The 13,161-nt window shown below is 52.7% G+C and overlaps 4 protein-coding genes across 4 annotated transcripts; 2 read left to right on the forward strand and 2 right to left on the reverse strand.

Annotated features, from left to right (window-relative positions):
• Nucleotides 1-7,332: 7,332 nt before the first annotated feature.
• On the forward strand, nt 7,333-7,755 carry PHYSODRAFT_383693 (hypothetical protein; the record flags this gene model as incomplete). Its single annotated transcript, XM_009536557.1, has 3 exons — nt 7,333-7,448; nt 7,471-7,492; nt 7,567-7,755. Coding segments are annotated over 3 exons (327 nt in total), but the record flags the coding sequence as incomplete, so codon positions are not given.
• A 1,700-nt stretch (nt 7,756-9,455) lies between these two features.
• PHYSODRAFT_523974 (hypothetical protein) lies at nt 9,456-10,316 on the reverse strand (the record flags this gene model as incomplete). Its single annotated transcript, XM_009536558.1, has 2 exons — nt 9,456-9,605; nt 9,984-10,316. Coding segments are annotated over 2 exons (483 nt in total), but the record flags the coding sequence as incomplete, so codon positions are not given.
• Nucleotides 10,317-10,959: 643 nt separating this feature from the next.
• On the reverse strand, nt 10,960-11,241 carry PHYSODRAFT_523299 (hypothetical protein; the record flags this gene model as incomplete). The annotated part of the gene is made up of 1 exon (XM_009536559.1): nt 10,960-11,241. One exon carries the CDS (start codon nt 11,239-11,241, stop codon nt 10,960-10,962), a length of 282 nt encoding a protein of 93 aa, XP_009534854.1.
• A 652-nt stretch (nt 11,242-11,893) lies between these two features.
• Nucleotides 11,894-12,459, forward strand: PHYSODRAFT_338693 (hypothetical protein; the record flags this gene model as incomplete). The annotated part of the gene is made up of 2 exons (XM_009536560.1): nt 11,894-12,008; nt 12,083-12,459. The coding sequence occupies 2 exons, from the start codon at nt 11,894-11,896 to the stop codon at nt 12,457-12,459; spliced, it is 492 nt and encodes a 163-aa protein (XP_009534855.1).
• Nucleotides 12,460-13,161: the final 702 nt, after the last annotated feature.

Raw genomic sequence — 13,161 nt, forward strand, 5'->3', positions numbered from 1 at the left:
TCGACTGCGAAGTCTATCAAGGCTTGACTTCGAGGAGGTAATTATACCTCGAAGTATGTTGGAAGTTCGATTGGCAACGGGTTTCATCGTTAAAACCGAAGAAGCGCATGGTACGCGTGCGTTTCACGCATGAAGATCAAGAGTTTGTCGAGACCTTTATAGTCCTGGATCTGGACGATAAGTTTGACATTGTATTTGGCGTGCCGTGGCTTGCACGGCATGATCCGGTCATCGATTGGGAGAAGCGCACTCTCGTGCGCTTCGGTCGCGACAGCGGAACAGTGAGCGATGGCCCTGTTGCCGCTACGCACGCACCGACAGGTACGCGCGACTCACCACTCGAGACGGCGCCTAATGCCGCTGTCCTGGAGTGCCCTGGGCGCGCGCGAGCACGCGCGCAAGAGCAGCTAGCGTCGGCGTTGCCGCCGACAGCTAATGAAGGAAATGTGTTGACCTCGGAGGTCGACACCCGCTTTTCAGCGAATCAGGAAGAGTCTCCGGCCTCAAGGGGCACGGATGACGCAGGCGAGTCACACGCCTCAGCCGTGGAGGCTGACGCGAATCTGATTGGATCAGGTCTGGCCAATAATAAGAGCCAAGGTGACGTAACGCCGTCGACTCCGGGAGTCGATGGCTTGGGTGAATTTGATTCGTCGGCTCGGGGAGCCGACGTATCCTCCGTAATGGGGGTCTCCGCCAATGCTTGGCGTCGAGGCACTAAAGTCGCGACGGTTCCGGGAACCGGCGCTGCGAAAAGAAGTTTCGCGTCGACTCCGGGAGTCGACGCACCCTTTGTAACGAAGGGCTCCGCCAATAACAGGCGTCGAGGTGAAGACGACGTGTCGGCTCCGGGGGCCGACGCTGCTGGCGGTGCGGACGGTTGCAAACGTTCCGCACCGGAAAAACTTGCATGCTGTCGTGCAGCCGGGCTGCACGACGAAGCGCCGGGCGACCAAGCCGGGCTTGAAGTCGCTCGCCCGCGGGATGAACCCGCCGGCGGTACTAAAGAAGAACACCCGTCCACGGCTGGGCCTGGACGAGGTCAAGAACCAAGCGGAGCCGGGCTCCGCAAAACAAGAAGACGGCGCATGCGAAGGTCGCTGCGCAAGTCTCGGCCTGGGGCCGAGACGCTACAAGGAATGTCTGCTGGGCAGACGGAGGCTGAAAAGCCGGACGTCGAGACGTTGAACGTCTTGACGCGTACCTGTGCCGGGTTCCGGTACAGGGAGATGACTCTCGCTAACCCTCCGACGCAAGCGTCGGAGTTGACTTCGCTTCCAGTCATGAGCTGGAAGCGCTTCGCGCGTGACTTGCACGATGAACGCATCGAGCAACTATGCATTCTCTCGGACGCCGAGAGAACGAAGAGCGAGAATGAAGAACTGAGGCAGTTCTTCATGGAGACCACCACTGAGAGCGAGGACACTCTCAGTGCGAAGACTAAGAAGGAGCGCTTTGAAGAGCAAAGCTGGGACTCGTTGAAAACGAGTCCCTACTACGAGATCTTACGGGAGTACGCGGACGTACTTCCGGAAGAGATTCCTGCGGAGCTTCCGCAGGACAAGGGAATCCAGCACGAGATTGATCTCGTGCCGGGCACGAAGTACTGTGTCACGCGGCAGTGGCCACTGCCGCGAGAGCAGGTCAATGCGATCGACGACTTCTTCGAAAGGCGTCGCAAAGCTGGACAGGTGCGGGAATCGAAGTCCCCGCACAGTGCCCAGACGTTCGGTGTCAAGAAGCCACAGGGCGGCTGGCGCATCGTTCATGCGTATAACAAGCTGACCGATGCGACGATACCGGCGCAGACGCCGATACCTCGAAAAGATGTTATCATCGATTCGATGACCAGGAGCACTATCTACAGTGCTCTTGATGTGCGCGATGGGTTCTATCAGATCCTCATGCGTGAGAGCGACATCCCTCTCACGGCAGTGAGCACGCCGAGCGGCATGCTCTGGGAGTGGCTAGTGATGCCGCAGGGTCTGAATAACGCCCCTGCGACCTTCAACAGGTGCGTGACGCACTTGTTGTGCTCGGTGCGCGACTTCGCACCGAGCTACTTCGACGATGTGTTCGTCCACAGCCGGGCTGCGGACGGGATGAGCGATGTTGAGATGCACAAGGTGCATCTCCGGAAGCTGCTTGCGCTCATGCGCAAGGACAAGCTCTATGCGAATCTGAAGAAGTACATCTTCGGGGCGAGCGAGATACCCGTGCTCGGGTGTCGCGTTGGGAAGAATGGTGTCCGCCCTGACCCTGAGAAGGTCAGAGTGATCAATGAGTGACCGACGCCGTCGAACGTCAAGGAACTGCGGCAGTTCCTTGGCTTGGCCACGTACTTGTGCAAGTACGTGAAGGACTACGCGGGCATGATACGCTTGCTGTCACAGCTCCTGAAGAAGGACGTCGAGTGGGTTTGGACTGCTGAGTGTCAGCAGGCCTTCGATGCAGTCAAGCGGGGCTTGACTGAGGCGCCGATCTTGGCGGTGGCCGACCAAGATCGCCCATTCCACGTTGTGTGTGACGCATCCGACTTCGCAATCGGATGTGCGTTGATGCAGCACGAGCACGAGGGCCGTGATCGTGTCGTCTACTACCAATCGCGTCAGCTGAAGCCAGCTGAGCGCAACTACCCGGTACATGACAAGGAGCTCCTTGCAATGAAGTACGCACTCGCGAAGTTCCGAGTGTATCTAAGAAGAAGACCGCGTCTGTGCAGGGCACAGACGCCGGCAAGAGCAAGAAGAAGAAGAACGGGTCTGTGCAGGGCACAGACACCGCGAAGACGAACGCAGAGGTCGGGCCTACTGCTAGAAACGAGCTGAACGAGTTCAACTCGGACGCATTCAACTTCGTGCAGCGCAGACAAGCCGTCATTTGGTTTGTCCAAGACGCTATTGCAGCTTCTGTTGATCGACAGAAGCTGAACGCAGACAACGTTGGCAGGGGCAACACAAATGATTTCAAGAAGGGTTCATTGGTTTTGTTAGCTACTCAAAACCTGCCTAAACATGCCGTTTCCGATTTCAGGGCGAGCAAGATCACTCCGCGCTTCATCGGGCCGTTCACTGTGCTGGCACGGCACGGCAACGCCTACACACTGGACATTCCGTCTAGCATGCGTCTCCATCCAACGTTCTACGTCGGAAGGCTGAAGCCATACCTGCAGCACGAGCTACCTAGCTCGGCTGAACCGAAGCAGAAGACTCGACGGAAGCCATCGTCCCCTCCAGCGCGACTTCGCGCTGGAGCAGCGGGTCCAGCTAATGGTCCAGCTCGGTCGGAACGATCGAGGCGGTCTGGGAGGCCGCCGCAAACTGCGAATACTTCAGAGCGCCGAACGCAGCGCTCTGGAACTACTCCACGACTGGGACTTGGTTGTGGGGAGACACGAGATCAGGGTCAACACCAAGTTGACCACACACGGGGTGTGTTTCTGCCACCGCCGCCACCGATTCGTGATGCACACGGCTCAACTCGATGGATTGTTGAGCGGATTGTTGATCACAGTATCCCGAGAACGAACAGGCAACCAGTTCGTTTTCGTATCCGTTGGAGAGGATTCCCTCCCAACCAAGATACATGGGAGCCGCGGAACGTCTTGCTCGAAGACGTCCCGGACATGGTGAGGGCGTACGAAGCCCACCATGCGCTGCACACTGGAACGTAATGCGAGCGCTGCTGTTAACAGCAGCGCCCGAAGACACTTCGAGGGCAGACATAGGTACCTGCCCCCCGCGGCAGCGACGTGCTTCGCACGTTGCCGCGCATGCTACTCAGCAGCAGAGAGGTTCTCCGCTGCTGTGCCAGCGGTCTTCAACTTCGACACGCTCGTTCCATTACGAGCGCGCTCTCTTCAACGTCACGCATTGACCAAGCGGTCAATGGTAGTTGACGTGCCGGGACCGGCACGTCTAACCTTGACGGGGGGATGGTGTAACGGGGTTATACGCACAAGTGGCCACAGTCACTTGTAACTCTAACAGATGCGATGTCTGTTAGAGGTTTGAACACTTCCTCGACCTTGGTGTAACGTACACCAATGGCTACATACATTTATGACCACCACGACGGGTGGTCCATACACATTTAGGATTCCTATTGACTGAAAGCAGCATCTTTTAGCCAATGAGTGGCTTGCATGTTAGCAGAATCCAGCCAACCAGCCGTTGACAGATTTCTAGTTTAGAATATTACATTTAGAGGAAGTCAGAAACAAAACAAAAATAGCAGTTCTCATCTTTTACCAAAACCCGCTACTTGTAGTCTTTATCTTGTTTAAAGTATACTCGTGGATCTCGAGTATACTTAACTCAAGTAGAAACCTACGCTTCCTCATACACGTGCGCATACGTGTAAGCCGTAGTAGTGAGCCAAGGTAGGCCCATTACAGAAACGCTATTAGATGGACGCGACAAAGCCCTGTGAGGATCTTTAGGCGAAGCCTCAGCAATCTTGATGATGAAATTTTTCTCCACCGGGTGCTCAGACTCGTTAATGTTGCCCTTTTTAACAACGCCTCAAGAATCCGATTTGATTTCGCTATAAAGCTGTAGAGGTTGTTGTAGAGGTCTCACCAAGCCTTGCCCGTATTGCCTGGGTTGCCCCCCCCCCTCCCAACAAGCTGCAGAACGGACCAACGAACTTTGTTACCTTGTCCTTACGAACGTTGGCGTACGCTCCCGCCAACACCTAGCTCTTCAGGCGAGACGTCACAAGTCGAAGTTTGTGCTAAGCCGAAAAAAAGCTAACCAGCTTCAAGACTGGGTAATTGGGATGTCACCGGGGTCAGACGCAAACTGAACTTCCACCACGTCTGATCTCTATTTCTTTCTCACGGTCAGCGCACAATTAATATGCTGCTCTACCAATGTAAAAATGTCTCTCCAACAGCTGGGTTGGTCACGCTGACGAGACACTTACACCCCGAGTTCAAATACATGCCTTGCAGCAGAGAGATTTTCTCCCCGCAAGTGCTACCAGAGTTGAGCGGGGCTCAAAGAGTGTTGCACGCAGGTCCATACTTAGTAAACGGCTGGTTATGCAAAGTGACCAGTTCCAGGTCTGTGACATGCTCTATGCAAACGGTTATTCCTCGTCCCACGACTTGTCTAGGTCGACGATGTCGAAAATCTTGGAAGATACGCTGCAATCATAGATGCACGCGAAGCTTCGCACGGATCGAATTTTCTAAGGGTACGTCAGCACTTTCAGCACTTGACGTCAACCTGCAACAATTTGGGCGGTTTTTGCACGTTTGGTCAAAACATTCTGATGCGGTTTAACGATCGACTTAAATAGATTATTTCCGGTCTTTTGCTATCCGACTCACAAACGTGCCGATAATTCCAGTTCCAGTGGGCGGCGGAAATGTCAGGACCGAGACATGCGACGAGCACGTCGAGACTGAAACCGCTCAACTACAACTTGTGGGGTGTAAACATCTTATGTGCTTAGCCACGTTCACCCAGCAAGTAGACAAGCGAGGAAACATGACCATGGTGCACTGCCTTTGTACGGCACATTGACTTTTGTATGGTGCACGTCAACCCACTTCGCTTCAACTTGAAGTGAATTGACCCATCAAATTTATTTACTTTAGCACTGCCTTGGGTACTCCCCCGACGGACAGCAAAAAGGCCTCAACCCGCTAATAGCACTTTGCAGTTTGCATCGAACAATCTATACACTTGGGCATCGCGGTCAATCTTCTCTCGCGGCCTCTGCGTGCAGCTACAGCTCAATCTTCAAGCTTCACATATTGTAGCACAAGTCGGTCCATTTTCGCCGGACCATGGTTATAAGATCTCCGATCGACCGACTCGAGTTGCTACTGCGATTTTCAGCTCGACTACTGCTACAAACCTTGGGCTAGAGTTACTGCTCTTCGCGGTACCTGCGACTTCACATCCGTAGAAACTTAGCGGCATTAACGCATTTTGCTAGCCATAAAGACTTGAATATCGACATGAACGCTTTTTGCTAGTCTATTGTGCTAACAAGCCTTACGGTTGTCCCTAACGGATAGCTATGTGAAGGATTGGACTAGTTTAATGCTTTTTTTGCTTTACTTGTCGCCTTTTGCACGTAAGCCTAGTATATTGCGGAAACCTTTATTTGTCTTGGCCTTGGATGACCTAGGTGAACAACCGGAAAAGTAACAAGTTAAAAACCTCAATTTAAACCCTCACCCTGGTCTACAAGCAGTAGGCCGACTTCGTATTGACCATTTCGCGGCAAAAGGCTACATAAAGCGCCCTTTAGATTATTCCCCAAAAGGCGTTAGGGTGTATCTCATCGAAAAGCTTTCTGGGCACTTTTACCAAAGTTAATGCTAGTAACCAATTATCCTTTAAAATAAATTTAAAACAGGACACATAGTAATTAACCTGTCTTCAAGGGGTAGGTACCCTTGCGGAGTTGATGCCTCAGCCCAAACTCTATTTTTTAATCATTTTCCGACAAATGAAGCCATTCCTAAATACTGACGAACGTCACTGCAAGCGTCGCAGTGCGAGTGCGGGTGCCATGGTAGCGAACGCTATGTCGGAAGAGTACACTAAGCCTTGGCAGGTCGCACGCTGCTGGCCCTTTGTTGGCAGCATTAAACGCCTCTTTCCGTTTGCGAATATCGCATGAGCTCTAGCCGGTAGAGTACTAGGCGGCGCTCAGGGCATCAGATAGAACAGAAGCTTTCAGGAACGCACCCGTACCCAGCACAGAAGGCGGGTGCGCTCACTTTGATAGGATTCACTGTTGCGCCATATATACTACTGCATTGTATGCAATAGTGAAATGAAGTAAGAATCAAAGGATATGTTTTAGGGCACGGCTATGGAAAACCCCGCGTCCGGATGGTTCCTGTTCTGGGCCTCGAGGACGCCAGCGGAGGATCAGACGTGGGGGCAGTTCTCCCGTGACGCGCTCTCGCACTTCGAAGACTCCAACTATTAAGCCATGCTGCAGCAGAAGCTTCGACAGCTGCGCCAGGTCGGAGACATCGAGGAGTACAATGGGAAATATACCTCCCTGATTTTCCGTGTCGAGAGCATGAGTGAAGTGGATCAAGTCAGCTAGTACTGCGACGGCCTCAACCGCGCGACCCAAGCTTACTTCAAACTTCAGAACCCGACAATGTTGAGCGAGGCGATGGACCAAGCGGACAAGTACGAGATGTCTCACTTCGGGGAGGAACGCAAGACGGAGCGTGAGAGATCGGAGCGTGAGCATTGCTTCCGTGGGCCACCAAGGTCGACCGCTATTCAAGACAGGAAGCCGTTCAACAAGCGCTCGTACAAGCCTGGTCACTACGCACCTGCTGAGCAGACCAAGGAAGGCCCTGTGTGCTACTACTGCAAGAAGCCTGGTCACCTCAAGCGCGACTGCAACAAGCTGAAGAAGGATCAGGGAAACGAGACGCCACGCCAGTTGATGAGGGACCTGGCGTGGCGAGAACCTGCGAGCAAGATTTACCCGTAAACGAGGCTACGTTGAATCTGCTTTGCGATGACCCTCTCCTCTACAATGTTGTTTTTGGTAGTTGGAGAAGTGCGACAATGTGAGCTGAAGCATGCGGCCAATCTCCTTCTGGACTGTGGAGCAACAACCATTTACGTGTCGCGTGGCTTCGGCTGGAAAAACAATTTGAGGACTCACGTGTACGCGGACCGAACCATCAAGGTTAAGCTTGGTGACAACAAGATTGGCGAGGCCGTACTGGAGTTGGTGAAGATTAAAGTCCAGCTTCGAGGTGACCTCAACTATCTGTGCGTTGCTGTCGTGTTCGACATTCCCGAGGAATGTGACTGTTCTCGGGATGCCGTTCTTCGTGGATGTACAACCCGATATCGACTCAGTCGGAGTGCGAAGCCGAAGTTGTTGAAAGACCGTCTGGAGATGTGGAGATTCTCTCTCGGAGAGAGAAGAAGAATGCCAAAGCGGAGGCAATGTTTACCCTTGGAGTCGTTGACTCGGATGGAGTCGAGACGAAGTACATCACCAGGCTGCGGAAGTTTTTGCGGTTACCAGCGAAGGACGCGCCCGAGCACGATTTCGTGATAGTGTTGTCGAACGATACGATCAAGAAGATTGAGCGAGACCTCAAGCGCAATGACGAGCTGGACAATGTTGGATCAGAGAAAGCCAAGCTATTCCTACCAACCGACTGGGAGTCGTTCAAGAATAATCCGGCGTATCCAGTGATCGTTGGGTACAAGGACAATGTGTTTCTACCGGGCGGATTACCAATGGAACGCGACATCGAGCATCGGATCGACGTGAAAGACCCGAACATCGCTATGTACCGACAGCAGTGGCGACTTTCACCGGAGCAACAGGCTGAGATCGACTAGTGGGTTCGTGAGGTGATTGCCAAGGGATTGATTCGACCCAGTATTAGTCCACACGCTGCACCAACATTTTGTGTGCGAAAACCAGTGGGATGGCGCATTGTGCATGACTACCGCTATCTCAACAGCAACACGATCCGACAGAGCGTGCCGATGACACGCAAGGAAGATCTTTTCGACAGTATCGCTGGCGCCTACTTCTTCTCGTGTATGGATTTGATGTCTGCGTACTACCAAGTGCGGATGAAGATGGACCATGTGAAGTACACAGTATCCCAAGCACCAACCGGGTTGTACGAGTATCTGGTGCTACCGATGGGTGTCAGCAATGCACCGGCGACAATGCACAGGCTGACGTCGTCGCTGTTCAAGGGACTTTTGCACACCAGATCTTTCTATGACGATATCTACGTGTTTACGAAGTCAAAGGACATCAACGAACACCTGCAAGCGCTTCGGGACGTTTTGGTGGTTCTGAAGAAGAACAAGCTGTACGTGAAACTGTCGAAGTGTGTGTTCTGTGCCGAAGCGATTCCGCGTCTCGGTGACTTCGTCGGCCGCAATGGAGTCCGCATTGACCCGGATAAGGTTCAGACAATTCGGGACTGGCCTGTTCCTCGAACGCAAGAACAACTTCACAGCTTTCTTGGGTTGATGGGATATGTGCAGCGGTTTTGTGAGCAATATGCGGAACTGACCGCACCTCTGTTTACTCTGCTGAAATACACACAGCAACAAGAACTGTTGGCTATCGTCAACGCCCTCGCCGCGTTTCATATCTACTGCTTGGACCAGCTCGTGATGATTGAAACAACCCTCTCGCACCAGTTGCTGATTCCCTTCAGCGTCCTCTCCGCGGCGGGCGTCGTCAAGGCGTGAAGTTCACCAAGCGTCCGGCCGCAGTACAGACCACGACGGTGAAAGACGCCACCACTTGGTGGAAATTTGTATGGGATTTTCGCACCACCGACAGACGACATGAAACGCGCCATCATTAAATAAAGCGATCGTATTGGCCAAACCAACATAAATAAACTGATTTAGGATATAAATCGACTAGTTTAAGCATATGATAAACATAAAAAGCATGTACGTGTATTGATGTTAGATCTTCATCGTCGGAAACTTCGGGATAGCTTTCTCGAACGCCGCAATAATTGTATCCGCGGACATCAGCACCCACGCAGCGATCGTGCGCTTGATTAACGCTAAGCGTTTCTCTTTGGCAGTTTCCTTGTCTTCATCAGCCTCGACCTTCTTGTCCTTCTTGCTCTTCTTGTCCTTCTTGTTCTTCTTGCTTTTCTTGCTCTTCTTGCCCTTGCCACTTTGCTTAACCTTCTTGCCGTCCTTGCCCTTGGCACACTTTCGGCCTGTCTTGCCCCTCGACTTCTTGACCACCTTCTTGCTCTTGCACTCGTCCGCCGGATCGTCCTCCGCTGCAGTCATCTCCTTCTGTTCCCCGAGCTCCTCCGTGCCTTCCTCCCCGCCGTCTTGCTTCCCCTTGTCTGGCTTCGTGTTCTGCGTCTCCTTCTCCTGCGTCTCCTTGTCCTGATCCTCTTTGTCCTGCTTGTCCTTGTCCTGCGTCTCCTTCTTGTCCTGATCCTTCTTGTCCTGTTTCTTCTTTCTCTTCACCGACTGCTCCTTGGGCCACAGTGCTCTCAAGCTCTTCTTGAGAGGCCCCATGACACCAACGTCAAGGGGCTGGCACACCGCGGTGCTGTTCACCGGAAGCGACACCACGGTGGCCCCGGTCTCATCTGCAACCATCCTCTGTCCCTCTTCTGAGACGTGGCAGTCGAAGTTGTCCAACAGAAGGACAGAGGGTGCGTCTACCTCAAACTTGAGGAGCTCTTTGCAATACCGTACCCAGAGATGGCGATCCATCCAGCCATTTTCTTGAAATGCGTACACATGTCCCGCATGGTAATTCTTTAGCTCTTCTTCCTCAATTTTCCCCCCTGGTTGAGCACGCACAATAAACAAAATAGGAAGTTTTTTGTCTAAACCTCAGTTAGTAAAAACAATTAAACCGTCGAAAAAGAAAAAATAATACTAAACGTACCATCAGCGCGAGCGGTTAGGACTGCCGTCATTCTGGCACTGTGCGTTGCAGTCTTGTGAATCTTTGCAGAGCCCTTGCGACCCTGAACGGCCCAAATCTTCTTAGGGGGCGTATCATAGTAGATGGCTGTTTCATCTACATTGTAGATTTCTGAAGCCGAGTGCTTCAATCCGTGTTTTTGCCAAAACTCTAAAGCAAACTCCACGTGAGTTAACTCCAAATCGGCCTCCTTGTTCTTTGTAGCTAAAGCCGTCTGCACTGAAAAACCATGGCTTATACAAAAGTTGATAGTTATTTATCAATACTACCCCCAGAAAAACAAAAACAAAAAAACATTTAGATCATCGTACCGTTTTGCAAACCTCTGCAGCTATCTCATTATTGCATTATACCCGCTTTGTTCGCTCTTCTTCGACTCTAAGTACTGTACAAGCCAATCTTGATAGTTGAGCTTGATATATTCAAGCATGTACTGCGTGCAAAGTGGCTTCATGACAATATAAAAACCCGATTAGTCTACAAGAGTGTGAATATTGTGATAAACGCTTAACCAACCTCTTCATCTCGTCTCATATCCTTCATAAACTTTACCAGTGCATGAGATAAGGGGATGATTTCTTTCCTACCCTGTCCCTTAAGCGTCTTGTTAGTCTGAGCGCCTCGGTAGCCGAAAACCTTGGCCAATTTGGCAGCCCAATCGCGCAGATAGCATCGAGGGTATCCTAACTGCCGCAGCGCAGCAGCTTCCCCAACAGCATCAATGAGCTGAAGCGCTTCCCGCTTCTCTGCTATGGTGTACGAGCGTTGCTTGCGCGGTGTTGTGACCATAATGGTGTCAAACCGGAAATGCAGCGAGCCAACACCGTAGAAGTCAAAGTTCAGCCTGAGTCCATTCGTTTTTGGCGCCAACTAACGTGATACTTATTGGTAGAAACAAAGGGAAATGACAGATTTGATTGGGTAACTCAAGTATCAAGTACCGCTACCTCATTCACGAAGCATCACGTGGCGGACGAATAGGAGCCCAGCGAGCCAGGACACGCCGTACTCGCGCAGCGCTTCGCGGTAAGCATCAGCGTCAGAAGCGAAATAGCCATCGGCAGTGACCTCCAGCAGGAAGCTGTGACCAAGGCGCAGTGGATACGGGTGGTACCCAGCAACGACGTACACACCAGCAGGTTAGTCCATGGACAAGAGGTGCGCTGTGGTGTTGGGGCCGGTTACGCTGTCCACGTGCAGGTTACGGCGCAGCGTATCCCCATCCAATTGCGGATCGCCACGTCGAGCTGCCCGCCGATTGGACCATTTCACGAAGCGCAACAGGATTGGCAAGACTGTCTCCGTCGACCCGTGGTGTGGTCGATTCACGCCAGTCACGAACGAGTCGATCAAGGTCGGAGAGGACCAGCCGAGCAGGCCCAGCGCGCGAGCAGCAGCGGCGAGAGCAGCAACGCCACACAGCCCACATTTATCGGCGTCGATGGACAGCGGGAGGCCACGATCGCGACAGAAACGGATGAAGCTGACGGACAGCCCGGAATCCTTCCAGTCGTCTACGAGCTGGATCGCTTCGCTGAAATCGGAGCGCTCGGCGAGTAACCACTCACGAGGCTCCCAGGTACGACTAGCCGAACCGGTGTAACCCGCCCAAATAACTCGATATTCGTAGGAACCTTCGACACCGCGGCGATTGACGATGGACCACACGGCGTAGCGGCGTTCGGCGGCGGCGGAAGCAGCAGCAGCGGCAGCGGCAGCTTGGCGACGAGCGAGCTCAAGTGGATGCTGGATCTGGCGAGCCGTCAAGTCGACATTCGCGCGCGCAACGACCGGCAAAGCTCAAACCATGGCAACCCGATGAGCGGATTCTACGCGCAAGGCTGGAGCGAGAAGGACGGCGAGCGCACAAAGGCGGCGGAGCGGCGCAAGTTGGCAAGTGGCGAGCACGAGAACCAAGGTCAAGGCGAACGCGTGCACCAAGGACAAGACCTGCGCACAAGACAAGAAGACGAGGCCAAAATAAGACAAGAATCGAAGACGTCCTAGATTACATATGCAGGCCCATCCAAGTATGAAGGGGTGAGTGTAACAGATTATAGCAGTAGATCAGAATTAGAGCTAGAACAGATTAGAACGGATATTAATATTAGGTGCTCCAGCCACGTGAATGGCTGCAGGAGCTTAGGCTTGGGGAGAAGCCAGCCCTTTTGGATTCTCCCCACCAGCCCCTAGCGCGTCTTCCTCCTCCTACAGGTTGTCTTGAAGTAGTGGGTACTTCCGGCTGGGGTTGACCTTAGCGGCCGGTAAACCTACCCGATGCGCGCCATTCTCGACGAAATGAAGTCAGATGGCCGGATCGTATTCCTCACTACATGGGAACCAACCTGACCACTCTCACGAATATCTGTGGTCGAGCGAGATCAAGAAGTACAGGTAGTGCAAGCGATGAAGCCTACATTGACCCAGAAGTCAAAGAAGAGTAAGAGCTAGAACGACAGAAAGTAGCACAGGAGGATCAAGATTACTTTGATTAACAATATAGTTTTTTCTCTACATTCGAAGTAATGCCAACCATGCCTGCAAGTAGACACATCACAAGGCTAAATCATGGTGAGCAGCCATCAGCTAGAGCGGTACCGGGCCAGACAAGTTTAATCCTTAAACTCGCCTGCGCAAGCCATGCGCAATTACTCAGCGGAGCAACATCTCCCAGCGCGCCGCGCTCTTGGTCTGGCCGCTGCTGGCCTG

This window comes from Phytophthora sojae (assembly GCF_000149755.1).
Source record: "Phytophthora sojae unplaced genomic scaffold PHYSOscaffold_9, whole genome shotgun sequence".
In the NCBI taxonomy this organism is placed as follows: Eukaryota; Oomycota; class Peronosporomycetes; order Peronosporales; family Peronosporaceae; genus Phytophthora; species Phytophthora sojae.